The sequence below is a fragment of the Lepisosteus oculatus genome, chromosome 1 (genome assembly GCF_040954835.1).
Source record: "Lepisosteus oculatus isolate fLepOcu1 chromosome 1, fLepOcu1.hap2, whole genome shotgun sequence".
In the NCBI taxonomy this organism is placed as follows: domain Eukaryota; kingdom Metazoa; phylum Chordata; class Actinopteri; order Semionotiformes; family Lepisosteidae; genus Lepisosteus; species Lepisosteus oculatus.
The window spans coordinates 14,411,860-14,430,565 of record NC_090696.1 but is presented as its reverse complement, the minus strand read 5'-3'; the positions used below and the strand labels follow the sequence as shown (position 1 = coordinate 14,430,565).

The following is an 18,706-nucleotide window of genomic DNA, read 5'->3' as shown; positions in this document are numbered from 1 at the left end:
ACTGCGGGTCCTGATGCCCCAGTATAGTGACGGGGACACTATACTGTTAAAAGTAGCCGTTCTTCTGATGAAACGTAAAACCGAGTTCCTGACTCTCTGTGGTCATTAAAAAAAGATGGTGGTCCTGCTAAAGATGTTGAAAGCAGTCAAACCGAATTACTCACAGTAAAAAAAAATCAATATTTACAAAAAGTGCTGTGCGGTGCATTGAAATACAGCTTTTCGGCGAATCTTCTGAAATTAACAGTCACTGACGGCACAAACAAATTCAGAACGTGCGAACTGTAATCGAAGGGAAGAATTCAACCCGAATTTATGCAACTCCGAACCGCACCTACAATTCTAGTGGCACTGACTGCACAAATAAGGTACCGTATTTAAATAAAGAACAGAAGACACATCGGGCTCAAATGTACCCGAGGAAAAGGTCCCGCTAAGCATTCACGATCTTGTCACGTCTTCAAGAACTACAACCCTCAGAAAACTGAGTGAACACACATGAAAAAGCACAAAACCCCGGATTGGCTCCACAGTGATCCTTCACAAAGGAACTTATTAATTGGTGCTTCATCTTCCTGTAAAGTTGCGCGCAGGCTTCATAGTCTATTTATCTTAGCTTCAACGAGCTAAAACAGTATCGTGCTAAATTAGCTACACTGCTTTCACTAAGTGGCAACCAGACATGCAACAGCAGACCTGGCTAATGTGTCACTGTAGAAATTCTCATGGGTTGACAGTGGCTAACACTTACAAAAACACCAGCCTGCGGGTTTATGTTGCTATTCTGAAGATACGTTAGGTCATAACCTGGTACTCGTGACACTTGTTATCAACATGTTTTAAACCCCGAAAAGGAGGGATTAAACTGTTGACAGTCTCCTCCTGCGCTGGGTATTTTTTTAAATGAACAGAAAAGTGGTTTTCTTCCAAACTCTCATCATTGGATATTTTTAGGACACCTTTATGTTTTAAGAATTAAAATGTGATTTTAAAACATAAATTCTTCTGTCAGGTATGGTAAGACTGTGAAATTATCAAAAATATGATTTTGTCTTAGAAAACGGTCTATAGTTGTTTGTAGCTTTAATAAGCAATGAGACTAAATTAGTCGCATTCGCACCAAACAGTACAATTATCGAGTGTGAGAGACGCAACCTAGGGGCTGGGCTTGCTAGTGGCTCATCTGCACAAAAAGATGTAATAATAACGAAACGTCAGGATCAGGGAAGCGTGTGGCTCAGAAGTATGGTGCACAATACCTTGCGACTGATTCTCAGCTTCCAGGTGGGAATCTGTAATGACGTCCATGCCTCTTTAATACGCGCAAGAGGTCCAAGGGACTGTGTTTCAGTTAATTCCTGGCCAACTCCGCAGCAAGTCGAGACAGCGCGCCTGTCTCACTATCAACCGCGCCGAACATAAAGATAATAATAATAATAATAATAATCACTATGATATGAATGCTCAATATTGTCTTTCGGGGGACAGGACAGTACCTGCTAATGGAGTTGTTGAGAAAATGCGCTTTTTACTGTTTTGTACAACTCTGTGCGGATGTGTCTTCACTTCAGGTGAGTTAGATCGTTCAGACCGTATCATGCAACCTGACTGTTTAACTGTAAACCTTCTGCATGAACATTTTTAACCCATTTTACATTAATCGACGATCAGTCTATTATATTAAGTATATCCATTATATAAGTATATCTATTAAATATCTATTGTATATTGTATATGAATCTACACAATTTTAAATTCCATCGGGTCGAATTTTTATTGCTTGTGGTTATTAAGCAATTAACGCCAGTGTTTAATTGTATAATCTTTACTTGTGTGGGATTTTATTACGCGCAGGATATTGCACAGGTTGAGACCCTGTGATCCTCATAACGAATCTGGATACCGCGATTCTCTTTTGGACAGACGCACTAGAAATATATGAAGCAGAGAGATGGAGTCTCCTAATCAGTGTTGAAGGATAGACAAATACTGTATTATAACCTTCAAGATGTGTTACTGTATTACCAAGTTCACAACAGAAGCACTCCTAGGACAATGCTGTGGCATCTTACACTGGTCAGATACCGTTCCTCTTCTGTGATCCCCGCCGCTTTGTAACGGAGAACACAGACACGGTGTTTTTGTAATTGTGTGATCACCCCACAATGATGCAAAACATAATTATAAGAAATTAAAGTCAATCAAATCCAGGAAGGGAACTAACAGCTAAACTAGGTTTCTGGACAATAAGAAATTGAATTTTGAATTCTCTTACTGCAAAGCACAAATTTACTAATTGTTTATTAAAAATAAACAGCTTTATTTCTAAAATTTAAAACAGTAGTTACAAATTCATAGGATAGGAGCTGTAGCCCAGAGTTGCAAAATATCCTGTGGTCAGTCAACTACATTTAGGTATAGGGAAACAATCTAACAGTATAGTATATGTTACTGTTAATTGCAAACTCACTTTTTCAAAATATGCTTCACATAATGAACATCTGTAATAACCAGTAAGAAGAATTTAGATTATTTTATATATAATAGTTCACAGAAGAACACAGAGTAACAACAGACGGGTCTTCAACTGTGGCATAATTTGGATACTGATTATAAGATCTTAGAAAATCATTATTACAGTACTTACGGTGATATTGCAGTAAACTGCAATAACAATTATTACTAAAGAAACTGTTGCAGACCTCTAATAGATGATGTGCATGGTTTAAAATGTCATGTTAATAAACTAGAAATATACTGCACACAGTATCTTAAAATACAAAGCCAGTTACCCCCAAAACAGTAATGCAACACAATGAGGTAATTCAAGTATTGTATGTGTTAATTTCTGTTGTTTTTAACTTGTTGTGCTCCCGGCACTCATGATGCACTTGAGTACAAATAAAATAACTATAAGAATCATTCTTACAGTTCTGATAATAGTGCCATTTATTTTACAGCACTTGTATGGCTAATAAAGTGATCTAATCTAATTACAGTGATGGGTGTAAACTGTATAAATTAATCCATAAGGTAAGATAAAATCACTTTATTAGCCATATACAATTTCTTGCATTAGGGATTTGTCTTTTCGCATACCCCAGCTTGCTCTCCAGGAGACACACAGACAGGGAGAAAAGCTTGGGGTCAGAGCACAGGGTCAGTCATTTATACGGCGCCCCTGGAGCAGTTGGGGTTAAGAGCCTTGCTCAGGGGCCCAACGGAGTAGGATTCCTCTGCCGGCCGCGGGATATGAGCCAGCAACCTTCCAGCCACAGGCACAGATCCTTAGCCACAAAGCCACTGCTCTGCCCAATTCAATAGGTCAGAGGTCCAGGCTAACATGCCCCATGGCCTCTTCAGCCTGGCCAGTTCACATTCTCAAAGGTCACTCCAAGAAACATAAGTGATTGGTGTCAGAAGCACTGGCTGACCTGTCGTTTGAATTAGTTGCGGATCCCCATTGGTGAAAGCAATGTGATAGAGCATGGCTTAGATTTAGCAAGCACATGCCCTCCTACTGTAAGTGTGACATTTGGATTCTGTTACACTGCAAGCTGTCACGCCAGCCCTCAGGGCTCACTGGAGACCTGCAGAAGTGCAGGCTTGACGATGTCATTGCTCCCTCTGACAGCGCTTTTGCTCCCTAGATAAAGGTTCCTCCAGCCTCCTCTTGTTTACCATGTCAAAGTAAACAGTGGCTGCAGCTAAAGAAGTAACTCTTGAAATGGGAAATTCTGTCATCAGTAAAACTCTCCATATCTCTTCTCATAAAGTGCATTTCTGTAGGAAGACTGCTATGTTACTGACTGCAGTTATCTAGAAGATAACCTGTGACTGCAGTTATCTGAGATCATTGATGAATACCATGGGCTTTCAGAAAGTTATTCAGAATCCACTCCCTCAACTATCAATTAGTGCAGTCTGTGGAAACAACAGGAGAAACAGAATAGTGTAGCACAGGAACTGAATACAAAATTATGAAATTACTGAGCATGTAAATAATTTATGACAGGATGATGATATTTATTTCTTTTTTTTTTTTTCACTGACATAAATGTCAGTATTGCTTAACCTTTGAAATGATCTGCCTTCCAACAGGGTGATTGTTGAGCAACAGCTTCTGTCGCTGTCCTGGCACTGGCAGGTACAGTTTTTGTGCCCAACACGTCTTATCCTTCTGTCTGGATTAAAGAGCAGACGCTTGTCTGGAGAGTCACGTACAGCCTGGGACACTGATTCCCCATATCTATGTATACCAGGGCGTCTGAGTCACTGAACTGATTACAAGAGGTCTCCCTGCAACTGTTGACAACTCTGCTCTCTGTACCACGACCTCTGGTGAACCCCCTGCCCCCTGTCCCTCGTGGGTCATTCTGTCAACATTAGTGGAAACAGCAGGGTTGGCAGTGCTGCCTGGCAGACAGCGAGCGCCAGACATGACCAGCATTTATGAGACTTTAGCAAGAACGAGGATGTTAAGAGCCCAGACATAAATCTTTCTCAGCATGGAGACAGGGCTGACTGTGTGACCTGTAAGACTGTGGATAAAAGTTTCTTATTCTCAAACAGAGCCAACTAAAAAGTTTCTCAGCTAATACTGGAAAGCAGTGAAGTATAAGTTTAATGAGATGTTAAATAGTAAGTTTAAAAGTACAGTCTGTTCTTCAGAAAACACTGTTTTTAATGCTAACTGCGTATTCATTGTTTTCAAACAAAGCTGCAATTTCCCTGCGTAAGGGGGGTGGGGGGTGGGGGGCAAAGTCTACTCCATTCGTTCACAGAAGTATTTTCTTACAAACCTTTTAACTTTTAACAATTATAGAGAAAGTGCGCCATCTGCGGACGTTCAGGTGTAATTGCATCTCTTTAGGAAGGTGATGGTTTCCCGTATTACAGAGGGAAAAAACATCAACAAACATATTTTTGGTACAGCAACCCTGGGCATATCTATAAAGCCCAGGAAGAGAGTCCTTTGCAGGACACATGCAAACACACAGCGACAAACTGTAGAGGCCATAAAAAGAGAAAAAGAAAATAAAAATGAGTAAAAATCAATGCTTCTGGACACCCAGCTATGAAAATAAAGATCTTGATTCGGCACAAAAAGCCGAAGAGCCTGTAAACACCCTGGAGGAGCAAGCGCTGGCTGACGTAACCGGAGACTGAAACGCGTTTGTTTTTTCCCCTGGGTGGCCGACCGGCCTGCTGCGCTGGGGGCTTCAGGATGGGCCCTGCAGATGCAGTGCTACCACTGTGAGGAGTACCTGCTGGAGAACGACTGCTCGGCGCCCCAGTTCATTGTCAACTGCACGGCCAACATCCAGAACGCCTGCCAGAAGGAGATACTGGTTGGGACTAACGGTAAGTGGGTGGCACTGGTTTGCTATACTGGAAGGCAGGCTATTCTCAAGACAGTAGTCAAGGCACTTAAATTGGTGAGTCCACACACTGCTTCAGGATGTGAGGGCCCTAGGATCCCAGTTTGATAAGCAGTGACGCTGTTGGAGATGGGTCTCCTCAAACAAGAGCCTCTACTCAGCCCACAGGACGGGCCTGAGTATCTGGAGGACCTGAAGGGCAACTGTAACTGTAGCAGGTAGCCCCTGTGGTTACCCGACAGCTCTTCTGTCAGACACTTCTAGAAGGCTGTGTAATGGGGAAAGAGTTAGCCATGACTCTTAGGTCATCCATACTGCACTCATCTGAAGTGCAATTTCAATTTTACTTCTATTTGGAACAAATTCTATCTCCCCCCCACTCCTATGACAAAATCCTTGAGATGTCTTTTCAACTTTTCAACACAGATTACCTGCCTCTGTGCATTGCTGTGTCTGACTGATCACTGTGCACTGTGCTCTACACTTACTGTACTCTCCTGATCAGATTAAAACAGCTGATCAGGAACGCACTCACTGTAATCTGTGGGCTCTGCGTTTCTTTTTTTGCTCTTGGCACAGAAGCAATCACTTTCTATTTTAAATGATCAAGTGGGGAGGCTGCATCAGAACACCGCAAAGGAACAAGGAAAGGTTTACACTGAGAAATAAGAAGTAGAAACAATGTTTTGGCTGTAGAGCCTCTTGAGGTGTCACACTTGAGGAAGGCTCTACATCCAAAAGTTTGTTTCTCTTTGGGGCATCTCCTGACGTGACTTGTTCTGTCAAATGGCTACCAGCAGGTGATGAAAATGCTTTGGTGGTTCTAAATGATTGTTTTCGTTGCTTGAACTCACATACTGTATGAAGACGCACAACCATCTACTTCCGTCCCCAGCCGGGGGGGGGGTCTGACTTTTGTCTGGATGTCACTGTCCCCGCAGGGGTGTCCTACCGCAAAGCCTGCGCTTCCTTCTCCACCTGTCTGATCGTGTCGGCGGGGTACCAGTCCTTCTGCTCGCCTGGCCGCGTGGGCTCCGTGTGCATCAGCTGCTGCAACACCCCTCTGTGCAACGGCCCGCGCCCACCTCGCATCTCCTCCGCGCCAGCCCCTTGCCCCTCCGCGCTGGCCCTGCTTGCCTCCCTGCTGCCTGGACTGCTGGGACCCCCACTTTAGACCCCCCCACTGACTTAAACCAACCACCCTGATGTAGAAACAGGGGAAGAAGGCGTTCCCTCCTGGGGCTTCTCCTGTAAGAACTGCAGAGGGTCTGCTTGTTTCGCATTTGCACCGGGACTTGACCTCCTCTTGGCAAAATCGGTAAGAGGGGATTTTTGTTAGCGTGTGGCTGATCCACATGGGAAGCAGACCTGGCCTTTCAGTGACGAGAGCTGCTGCTGGGGCAGCACAGCTCCTGTGTTTGACTGTTGCCTTGAGTGTTTGTGTGGACTGGCGACTTCCCCATTCCTCCTGCTGCCCTGCTCTCTGTTGTGCTATGCAGCGCTGAATGTTGGACAGACTGCAGCACAGTCCAAGTGCTCCCTTCATAAGTAACTCTCTGTAATGGCGTGGGCCTTCGTGACAAGGCGCTACATTTGCACTTGCCATTATAAAAAGGTAAAGAAGCTGCAATGCCTCTGGACAGCAAACGAGCTGCTTAGCCATTCAGATTTGTCGTCATGTGCAAGTTCCTGAAGCAGCGGCGTATCAGTGCCTTATTTCGAAATCGGCACCGCCGTGAAGCTGTTTCTTAGCGTCAGGATCTCACATTTCTGCGGGAGAATATGTTGTGCTGTGAAGTCTTCGTGGAGCCTCAGTAACTGTTGTGCACACAGGTGTTGTGTCTACACCTGTGGATGCAACTTAATCAAAGAAAGGGAACTGGGTTATTCATGTCTTGGATTAATACACCTTGTACACCGAGCCTTTAATAGCACTTGTGTACTGGAACTGATCTTGAACGCAAGACCATGGACAATTATTCTGCCCCCAAAAATCAAAAACCAGTCTTGAATCTTTCCTGGATTTTGAATATGTTTGAATATGTGCCGGAGGGAAAAGGGAAGATCACCCACTGCACTTTTAAGAGAGAATGCAGAAAAAGGCAGAAAACCCTCAACTGTCCTGTTATTAAAAAAATCCAGCCTTGTCTCCTGATCAAAGCTGTTTGCTAGATACATTAGTCCCTCAAACTTAAAACTTAAACTTAAAACCTAAATACACATTTTCTCAGTTTCCATTTGTGGTTTCAGGAGTGTGTCTAACATCCAACCCTGGCCCCCTGCATTGACTATAACCTTTCAGGAGTTTAAATACTCATTATCAGTACCCTCCTCTCCAGAGCGAAGAAATACAGTCCTTCTTTATGTACATAAAAGACATCCATTGATAACCAGACATTACAATTTCTTGTTCTTCTGTGAGCTCATTCCAGAGTGTCCTGTTCTGTGACAGATTGGCCAAACTGATACACTGTAGGAAATTAGGTCTTATCTGATTTGGTCCTGTCACAGCCAAGCTAATACAAACCTGTGAGAACAAAATTTTAAAAAAAAAGCATTTTATGCCTGGTCCTTCTGGGGCCACCATCAGGTTTTTCAAGATCTTTAACTCCAATCGGCCCAAATGAGCAAGTGATCACTGTGATTGTTTAGACCCCAGGTGCAATAAAAACCAGACTCTTCACCCTTTCCAGCAGCTTCCAGGGATATTCAAGTCACCACTACAGTAGCATCACTGCCCTGCAGAGTCTGCTCTAGCTTCAGACATGCTCAAAGACGTCTTACATTTCCTAAGCTTTGCCCGAAAATGAAACACATTAGGAAAAAAGACAGAGGACAAAAATAATAATAATTACAACTTTAATAACAGGAAAACTGGAATGTTTAAGATTACAATATTTGAGACGGCACATAAAAATGAAAATTTTGTTGGTGTGCATGAGATTCGTTTCCAGTTAACTTTGAGCCCACTTTTAAAAAACATCTCCAGACAAAAAAAAACAAACATGACAAAATCTACAAACAAACTCCTTCATCATCCTCATTCGCACACAAGCCACCTCCATGACTCCTTTTTCTTTTTCCTTGTGTAGTATCTTGAGTGCTCTGGAACTGAAGTGTCCAGTGCACAAAAACACTAGCACATACTGTATTTATAAAGCAGATTCAGAAATGAATGTTAACTGGTGTGACAGTTACACTTTAAAAATTACTAACATGTAAAACTGTTCATGATTATGCACTGTCCTACAAATATGCATGTGCAATAGAAGTGACCTATCCCCTCCATAGTAGTGGGAATCGGCCAGCATGTGGTATATCCCTGACTTCCAAAGGCTGTAAAGTATTAAGTTGCCAGGTCTTTTTCTTAGTGTACTGTTATAAAGGAAAAAAAGATGGATTTCAGTGGCCTTGCAAGAGGTAAAACTATTCATGCACATGACTCTGAAACATGACGGAAGGCAACATCAGACCTGGCTAATGCATTCATTCAGACAGCCTCAGGGGTTAACAAGCTGAAGTTGGTAGAGACAAACACACCAAAAAAGACAGAATGAGAATACGAAAAGCTAAATAAATGGATTGATCCCATCATCTTCCATCTCCGCAGTTGGTTATGTGGTGCTACACATCTGTAGACATCTGTAAAGATGTAATGTTACCAACACCTCAACTTAATGAAGAGGTGATCACCACTAGATGGAGGCACTCACAATTAAGGGTATCTGCTAATGCTTTTTTGATGGGGCAGTATATTTCAAGATTGCAAACTTTACTGGAATAGCAGGGTGTCTACAGGGGGTAATAAAGCATTTCTCTGAAAGTACCTAGTTTAGAGCAGCTCACCTGTAGCTGAAACTCAGAGAGCTCGTGTCTGAGTCCATTATAATTTCATAGGCTGTCCTATTTAAACCTGGTTGGTCTGGGAACAAAATGAGACAAGCAATCCACTTTTTAACTGCATAAGCTTTCTCTGTAACAAAAACTGCAATCTAAAAAAGAATTAAAAGATTGTATGTTTTGGATCATTGTATTTTAACCTGTTAAATCATCCCAATTCTTGCCTCATATATTAGGATAGCAGTTTTCAACAAAAATAAAATGTAATAAAAACTTTTCAGAGCTACATTTTTGTTAATGCGAGGCTTTCCAGTTCACAGGTATTATATTAAGGTGACATGCCACACCCTCACTCAGAAGCTCAAGTTTTATCCCTGTATTAGAACCGCATCATTCATAAATCATAGTGATTCTGTAAAAAAATCACAGTGTACAACATACAAAAGAGAACTGTACAGAAAAACAATCATAGATTTTTCAGATAATCTGCAGTATGAGTTTCAAATGGTTTCTCTGCTTCTTTGCTCAAATCAACGCTCTGTTCATAAGGAAAGGGGGTCAGGAATGATGGGCATAGGCAGCCCATCCAGGCATAGTGATCAGGATTGTACCACAGGAGGAGGAAACAAAAGATCAAAAGTTAGAAGTCATTCACTGTGCACCAGAAAGCTTGCCGTGAACTCAGTTGACTCCATCGAAAAAAGCCCAAAAAATACAATTAAAAAGGCTCTTGAGCATTGTGTGTGTGTGTGTGACTAAAAAAACAGCTTTGTTCATTCCTCTTCGCTCTGGCTCTGAGACAGCATAAAGAAAACTAAAACATTAAAAGCAGCCAGTAATAATGGCTTTACTCTGAAGACTGATATTAGGACACTGTTTCATACTGTTTTTTTTTCTAGATTTTTTTAAGCTTCCTGAAAACAGGTGGGTCAGTCCTCCCTCTCCTCTTCCTCCTCTTCATCGTCATCGTCATAGTAGCGGTTCTTCTTGATCAGCTCCTCCACAGACACCCTCCCGCCATCCTCCTCTCCCTCCCAGAAGCCCACGTCCTGGGAAGAGCGGTTGTGTTTGACTTCGGGGGTCAGAACCTCCGGAGAGGCGGCACGCTTGGGTGGCAGGGGAGAGAAATGCTGGAGCTCCTCCTTTTCCTCTTCTTTTCTCTCTTCCTCTTCCTCCACCTCCTCCTCCTCCTCCTCGCTCTGTCCTTGGAGCTGTGTGGCTGGTTTCTCTTCTCCTTCTGTGACAGAGTCTTCCTCCTCATCCTCTTCCTCTGGGGAAGAATCCCCATTCACCACACCTTGCTCGGGGCCGGTCACCTCCACCCTCTCCTCCTGCATCCTCTCCTCCTCCCTGGTGCCCTTCCTCTCCGGTTCAGCGCCGCGCGGCACTGGGGCGGGACAGCTCTCCAGCTCCGCCGTCCTCTCCCTCTCTCCCGCCTCTTCCTTCTTCTCCCCTGTCCCCCGGCTCTCCAGCTCCCCCTGCTGGCGAAGCCGTTCCCGGGGGGCGGGCGCCGCCGCGGGGGCGGGGCTGGGGGACAGAGTGAAGGGGCGGCTCCTTTCCTTCAGGGACGAGCTGCGCCGCAGCCTGCTGATCTCGCTGCGCTCCAGACTTGGCACCGGAGGGGCCCCGGACTCCGTCTCTGGGGGCCACTTGGCCCTGAAGGGCTTCACCGGCCCTCCTTCCCCGACCCCGCCCACGGGGCTACCCCTCTCCCCATCGGAAGGCGGCGGCCAGGCGATTTTGAGTCGCCGGGTCTCCGCCGGCTTCTCGGAGGTGGGCCTCTCCGGCGTTGCTACGGCCTGGGCCCGGGTTTCCAGGCTGGCCGCCAGGATATTGACCTTGGCGAGGGGCGACTCCTCCACTAGGGGGCTCTCTCGCTTGTCCGGCGGCGCCGTTTCTTGGGGCGGCTGTACCCGCTCTTCCCTAAGGGCTTCGCTGGCCGCCTCCGGCTCCTCGCTGTCGGCCCGTGCCTCCCACAGCTCCTTGTGTGGCCGGTGCCCAAAGCCCTCGTCGTAGTTCCCCTTGGCCTTGAAGAGCTGGTTGAAGTGCGGCTTGCAGTAGACCGTCCCGTGCAGGGAGGCGAAGGTGCTGAGGCTGGCCAGCAGAGGGAGACGAGAGAGAGGGATAGTCAACATTTCAGAAAAGTATAAACTGGGTTATTTTTAAGAACGATCTGAAAAAGATCCGGGCACCAATTCTGGGACGATAGCCTTACAAGGAAAACTTTAATTGAGTTGAAAACTGTCCGATCAGCGGCTAAAAACTAGGCTCATGTCAAGGACGACCCACACTTTTTTGCAGGTAGTTAAAAACTTGACTACTTATCTAATACTTTAAAATAAGGCGTGTTTGGTGTTAATTCAAGCTTTCTTTTCCAATATGTAGAATTTTTTCTTCTAAAGATGCCAGATTAGGAAAAAAGCTTAGAAACTTCACAACAGTATTAAATAAAAGAACTTCTGAGCACTATAAGTGTAAAATCTGACGGCTTCATCAATCGTGAATCAGCTGTTTCTGGTTGTCAGGATAAATTCTGCTGCATTTTCCAGATAACCGCCGAGCTGCGCAGCCCAGTGTTCACCTGCGTCTGCGCAGCCCAGTGTTCACCTGCGTCTGCGCAGCCCAGTGTTCACCTGCGTCTGCGCAGCCCAGTGTTCACCTGCGTCTGCGTAGTCAGGCTGCCAACCCCCTGGCGTTCTTACCTCAGTTTGGAGTTGCAGTGGCTGCAGCGAAAGCAGGCGTTGTGGTAGATCTGCTGGTTGGCGATGAGGCGCTCCAGTGGATAGACGGTTTTCTGGCAGGACACACACGTCTCACGTGCTGGCAGCTGGAACTTCTGCAGACGGACACGAAAGGGCACGTGTACTGTCAGCCACACAGTGATGGGCAGGCCACACCGCACACTGCCTAGGGAGACTGCAATACTAACCACAGCACCACCACGCCACCCACTTTTATAACCTTCACTATGCAAAAGCGAATGCATTTCCAACTGTGGGAGCTGTTTGGGTCACGGTGAATTTCATTTTGGTTCGTAGGGACATGTCCATCTCTGAGAAAAGTTTATTGTGTCTCATTAAGCCAAGAGGTCCTGAAACCGACCCACGGTTGGGTTAAATTGTGGCTTAAGAAAATATGCAGCAGCTGGCAAACAAAGAGAGTAATTCGGTGTCTATTTACACCAGACTTTCACTCTGATGAGCCCTGGCTGCAAAGGGGAGTCTCATGCAAACCAGCGAGCAGGAGACATACTCACACGTCAGCACTGACCGTCCGGGATCATGGGGACAGAGGGAGGAAAGAGAGGAAAAGAGAGAGGGGAATTACAGGAAGAAATGGAGAGATAGTTGCAAAACAGAGAAACAGTCAAAGAGATACTAACTGTAAGAAGGGTTGTATAGAAAAATACACAGAGGGACAGAGGGAAGGGAGGAATGTCATATACAGTCCCGGGACAGGGATAGGGTTAGTGGATCATCACATACAGTACTGGGACTGTAGGTTTAGGGTTACACAGGTGACAGAGGGAGGGGTAAACATCACATACAGCCCCAGGACAGGGATCATCACATACAGTACTGGGACAGAGGTAGGGTTAGGGTTACACAGGTGACAGAGGGAGGGGTAAACATCACATACAGCCCCGGGACAGGGGTAGGGTTAAGGTTGCACATGGGACAAAGGGAGGGTAAGCACCACATACAGCCCTGGGACAGGTTCAGTGTAAATCGGACAGAAGCACTATCTTCTGAACCAGCAGATTTCCTGCATGCTGCTGATTTTTGATGTACTTATTAACCAGTCTCACCCTGACAGGTTTGGGGTGGGCAGTCTCGGAGGGTCCAGAAGACACAGGCTGATTGAGAACGGAGCTGGACAGCTTCCTGCTCTCCCCTTCACCTAGACAGCGGGTAGAGAGAGACAGGGCAGGAGGAAGAGAAGAAAGGGACAGAAGATAATCAAACATTTCATTGCAATGTTCAACTTCCTCATTAGTGTGAGGAATTTCTGTGACAACAAAGTCTACTCACACAGGAACACTTAAGAGCTCTACCCAGTCCGCCACTTTTGGAGGACTGTGCAATAACAATATCTGGCCACAAGGTGGTGTCTTCACACCAACACAATATCCCAGTTTTCCCTCTTTAAAAGGGTCATTGTGCGCAGAATACAATGCCGTGCTGATTAGTGTTCAGCTGCTTTATACCTCAATTAAAACTCCCCCTCCCCCTTTACCCAGGTCAACACTTAAGAGCTGCTGTAGCCCAGAGGCCTAGAAGGCACATACAGCTCTCCCTCCTATTTACAGTGCCAAAGAAGCCACAGCAAGGCTGCACTCAGGGAAATAGCCTGCAGTGCAGCATGATGTCAATGGGTAACAGCGGTGGAAGATAAATGTAGAAAAAAGGGTTCCTGGAAGGCCTTTTATGAAGTTATTTTCCCCCATATCGCTCCAGGAAATACTTCTGAATTTTCCATGAGCTTTTGTCGCAATCGACTGTCTCCCACTTTCTGGTACACAGTCATTTGCTTGAATATACTTAACCTTTTGGTGTAATTATTAACATTTGTTTCTGTTTCAGTATGTCAAGACTTCGGAGCTAAGTCTCTCTTTCAGTCTAGTAAGAGTCCTGTAGATGTTTTCCATGACTTTTCCAGGCATAGAAAAATGAACTTTCCAGGATTTCAGGAGATGTGGGAACTCACGCTGCTGGACCTGGATTTTATGGGTCTCCTTTTCCTGACATTTCATGCTTACTAATGCAAAACACACAAAAACATGAAGTGACTTCTGAGGGAATATTGCATATTGGAATTAGAAGATGTTCCAGTAATGTTACATTGTAATTTTAGCAGACAGACATTGCAAAATTAGAGGCTCGATGTCTGAAAAAAACTACTGCAGCTCAGTCAGCTTCTGCAGATAGGCTTCAATACCCGATCAGAACTGTTTTACCAGATCATGGTGGCAAGTTGAAAATGTCCTGCACAGACTTCAGCTTACCTGTGCTGTCTGCAGAGGAGCCCTTCCTGCTGTTCTGACTGACCTCAGCGCAGGGGCTCTGTGGAAGGAGACAGGGGGGAGAGGGCAGGTGAAATGTTGAGGGTTAAAGAGAGAGAGAGCAGGACAGCAAGAGAGGGTATTGTTATAAATGTGTCTGCATAGATCTTCTAGACAGCATGGTGGATAGGTATAAAGAAGGGATATTTGTTTCAATTGGGCACTGAACTAACAAGGATATTGAAGGAATGTTCTATACTGACAGGCTGAAGCATCTAAGCTTTGTTGGTCACTTTCGAAATCTTTCTTAGGTTTTCAGGAGGGAAGAGAGATGGGTGTGTCAGCACAGGGGACTGATGTTGAGAGACACTGCCACCCCAACAGCTCTTTCACACAAAAACACAAACACACTTGTGCTTCATGACTGTACATAAGCGCACACAGCTCCGTGATGGGTGCAGTAATTCACATCGTGCTGCTCAGGAGTTTTATTTCCCTTACACATAACGTGACACTAAAGCATTTCGTGGTTGAAAATAATTCCTCAGCACGCGACTCACTCTTTGCTTGTCCAGGGGGCTGGGAGGTACATTCTCCTTCTGATCCACGCTGTGGCTGCGCAGCTCTGCCTCGCTCAGACCGTGCTCCGTCTTCACAGGCCGAGAGACGGATAAAGAGTTAGGGGGCTATGTCACCGTAAGCGAGGTTTGATACAAATGAAAAAGATTTGGGGAAAAAAAGAACACACATTGAAAACAACAGAGAACTACTCAGAGGGGGACAGAAAACACAGATACTGAATACAGAGACGAAGGTTAATTGGAACATCGGCATCCATCTCCTAAACGATCTGACCATTGTCATCACCATTGCCCTATACAGCACAGCAAGAGGTTGTAAGCAAGGTATCTCCTGAAATAATCAGGAAGCATTTAGTGACTTTTGCATAGTCTGAAAAAGAGCCATCAGACTGAATAGACATTCATTTGAAAACAAGAGTCAGATTCCTCTGGAATGTGTCTGGGAGAGATCCTTTGTTAGGAGACAAATCACATCTCACTTTGATTCATCGGAAGGGCTGCAGCATTTGCATAATGTGCATAAAGGTGAAATACTGATGGCCGTCACTTAATGGCTCTGCAAAACCACTTTTCAGCAGTTCACAGAGTGGGGGGAACTAAGTTAAATTAATCAGTGATTGAAAGGCTATGTAGAGGGAGGTAAACAACTTTCAGTATTTCATAAATCCATGTCAGATATTTGGATCTCCTTTGCTTACTTGTTGCCAGCTGTAATAAATGTGCTACAGTAGCTCTTGTGAAGCTGTAGTTCAGGGCCGGGGTGAAGGGCAGTGCCCTGGAAGTGAATTCTCAGTGGAAAAAAAAAACATGTGGATGCTGCACATTGGTGGTGGTGGAGGGGAGTCCCCATTACCTGTAAAGCGCTTTGAGTAGGGTGTCCAGAAAAGTATATACTATATAAGTGTAAGCAATTATTATTATTGTTATTAAAACGGAGAGAGTAGTGTCTTGCACTGAAGACCCCGAGAGAGAGGGGCTATAACTGTGCGGGAGACACAGAGCAACGCTGGAGATAGACAGCCCACTCTGAGCAACAGAGGAAGCAGAACTGTGGCTCCTACCCCATGCCCCGCAGGGAGAGGCTCCTGCTTGGAGACTGCAGCCTGGTACTTGGCCATTCTGTCCTTCAGCGAAGTCATCTCCAGCAGCTTGTCTGGGGAGGATCCGCCCGATCCTGAGAGACCCTCCAGGTGACCTGGGACAGGGAAGATGGAAAGGGCAGCGGGAGTCACACACTGGCAATGACAGAGCCTCATGAACGCAGTCAGAAACACACACACCATCACGGACGAAGGTAAAACCCTGGGCTACTGTCTGTTTCTATGGTGCAGGGGAGCCCCAGTCATGACACCTTTACATCCTAACTGACTTTACTTTGGATTCAAATGCTACTATTGAGCTGAGTGGCAATGCACACAAAGCTCCAGAATGAATTGAGGGAATTAATCAACCTTTATTGCTCCTAAGGTTATTCCTCTTGCGCATCAAGAATTCATAAACATAACATATGACAATGATACAATACAACGATACAATACCATAATACAAAACAACATTCAATCAGAACTCTTCCAGTACCATATGATTAGAAAACAGACAAATAGCTTGTTAAGAGTCTGAAAACTATAATAATAATGACGACGTATCTCCTGTCTGTAATTGTTTTTGTCATCATTCAAAAGGCCAATAAAGAAAAACATCATCATCCACAAACATGCTAATCAAACGGTTGTCATAGTGGCTTACACGATCATTAACATCACTTTATTAACCCTTAACAATTTCTTGCATTAGGAATTATTGTTCAGTGTGAAAAGCAATGGGGCAGCACAGAGCCACAGTCCCCCGGTGCTGGAGCTGATGGTGAGAGACTTCCCCGAGCTCACTCACACATAAGGCCATGACCACTGCTCTTTACTGCACTGCAAGCACAGTATGGGTTTCGACTGCACTCTGTCACACTGTAAAGGTCTTTACTACAGACACACTACCTTTTTATGGATGAATCTGCAGTGTACTGTATTTTACTGCATTTCTCAACTTTATATTGTACCCTCTGGACTGCATATTACTGCTGTAATCTGCCCTGAAAATCACTGCACCAATATGGACTGCGTTGTGCCGCTCGGTTTAGTCTGTACTGTGTTACTCTGAACTGTACCTCTGTCTCTCAGGCGCAGATCCATGTCCTCAGAGCTGCTGTTTGCTCCAGTCTTCCCAGGCTCTCGAGATTCCTGGGTGGAAAAAAAGAAATAAAGCTCATCAAAACCATGGAGTTCTTCAGCAATCCCAGCTGTTGAGCACCTAATTATTCCATAATTATTCCATTGGCTTCAGCAGCCAAGACTCACCAAGTCAACTCTCTCTCTCTCACACACAGGGTTGTGGCAATCTGTGTAGGTCTACTCACATCCTGGGGAGCATTTATAAAAACCAAAAAGCCCCTTGTTCCTCCCCCTAGCTGCTGGAGTGGGCTATCAGTACATTGCCTGTAGGGGGATTTCACACTTGACAAGGGCCCTGATGGTGTGAGCTGGGCATTGGGGTTGAATCAATCATCTTCCCATCCTAGTCTGCTGTCCAATGGTCACTATTAATTATTTTTTATATTGTTTTGCTGTTGATCTTTTATATGACTCATTTTCTAACATGCATCGTTTCCTGATTGACAATGTATTGTAGGCAGGTGATGAGGTATTTTCCATATAAACAAACATTTCATGAAATGCTTGAGTAGGCAGCTGAGTCAGCATGTGTCGGAACAGAACGGAAACAGACTTTTCTTCACATTTCAGCATGGAATGAACCTTTACCTGTTCCATTCCATAAAATGCACTGATCATGAAAAAGAACTGATGGAAATAATTAGAATTATTTGGTTTTACAGTATGTGATTACTCTGTGGTGTGTACAATGAAATTGTGAGACCACATTTTCAGTTATTTAGGATAAAAAAATGATGACATTTGAGCTCTTATTCTTGAATTCAAGAACCTTAAATTATACTCAGTCATGCATCTCCTAAAATGTATTCTGAGAAAAGTAGAAATGCAGTTTGATATACAAGGAAACGCTTCTATATATGGTTAAATGCCCAGGAGAGGGAGTGGATCAGACAGTGTACATCACTTCAACAGTCCCCAGACTCACCTGCACTTAATGGCATGGTTTACAGCAAGGTACAGGATATCAGCCAGCCTGCCAGCTGGCCCACAGCCCCACCTCTCTAACCACCATGACTCCTAATCCAGTAATGAGATCAGGGAGCAGCCAGACACAGCCTGGGTCTGCGACCAGAAGCCTGGTTTTACGGTCTTCCTTGATGGCAGACACTGTTACACTGCAGGGGGCACTGCAGGAAAGCTGCAATGTTTTTCGGAAATGTTTCTGTTTTTTAATGCCTGACAAGAATTATTTTTCATTAATATTCATATCTGGAGTGTCACAAACTGCTTCCGTCTCATGATGTCAGAATAAACTTTAAAACAGTTTTAATCCCGCCACATGCTCTTTGGTAACAAAGTTTGGTGTTCCGACACTTAAAAGATGAGGTTTAGAGCAAAGTTACTGGGAATAATGATGAGCAACATATAAAAAAGCCATTGCTTTCCAGTAAAAGAATCCAGTTGGGTTAAATCAGGTTCTGTTATCCAATATTCAGAATAAAGATCCCAAAAAACGAGCAGCTCAAAGAGGACCTACTCAAGTAACCAACCATTTAATATGAGTAACTTTGCCTGGACCAATGTGTGGTTTTAAAATGCAGTGTGGATCTCCTCCACATCAGTACAGTTTGCACAAATGAGAAAATGTCTGAAGGGGACTTTCTACTGCACAACAGGAGTCTGAGTAAGTTTTCCATTTAAGCTCCGGTGCCCAGCAGGAAATCTGATTGTCAGGAC

At 44.6% G+C, this 18,706-nt stretch overlaps 2 protein-coding genes across 9 annotated transcripts in view; one reads left to right on the top strand and one right to left on the bottom strand.

Moving 5' to 3' along the window:
* The first annotated feature begins 1,219 nt into the window (after positions 1–1,219).
* LOC102683507 (ly6/PLAUR domain-containing protein 1-like) lies at positions 1,220–8,240 on the top strand. 2 transcript variants are annotated; one of them, XM_069196840.1, is made up of 3 exons: positions 1,220–1,571; positions 5,241–5,364; positions 6,323–8,240. In XM_069196840.1, the coding sequence occupies exons 1-3, from the start codon at positions 1,461–1,463 to the stop codon at positions 6,553–6,555; spliced, it is 468 nt and encodes a 155-aa protein (XP_069052941.1). In that variant the 5' UTR covers positions 1,220–1,460; the 3' UTR covers positions 6,556–8,240. The 2 variants fall into 2 exon arrangements, with proteins under 2 accessions (XP_069052941.1, XP_006629357.2); XM_006629294.3 differs by having other exon boundaries at positions 5,227–5,364.
* Positions 8,224–18,706, bottom strand: part of LOC102683303 (LIM domain and actin-binding protein 1) — a 34,401-nt gene continuing 23,918 nt past the window's right edge. For all 7 annotated transcript variants that reach the window (XM_015344289.2, XM_015344288.2, XM_015344286.2 and 4 more), the window contains 7 exons: positions 16,966–17,038; positions 15,866–15,999; positions 14,784–14,873; positions 14,227–14,284; positions 13,030–13,121; positions 11,924–12,057; positions 8,224–11,315 (listed from right to left, as the gene is read on the bottom strand). In XM_015344289.2, the coding sequence (XP_015199775.2) occupies positions 10,151–11,315; positions 11,924–12,057; positions 13,030–13,121; positions 14,227–14,284; positions 14,784–14,873; positions 15,866–15,999; positions 16,966–17,038 (1,746 nt within the window). In that variant the 3' untranslated portion in view covers positions 8,224–10,150. The remainder of the gene's footprint in view (positions 11,316–11,923; positions 12,058–13,029; positions 13,122–14,226; positions 14,285–14,783; positions 14,874–15,865; positions 16,000–16,965; positions 17,039–18,706) is intronic.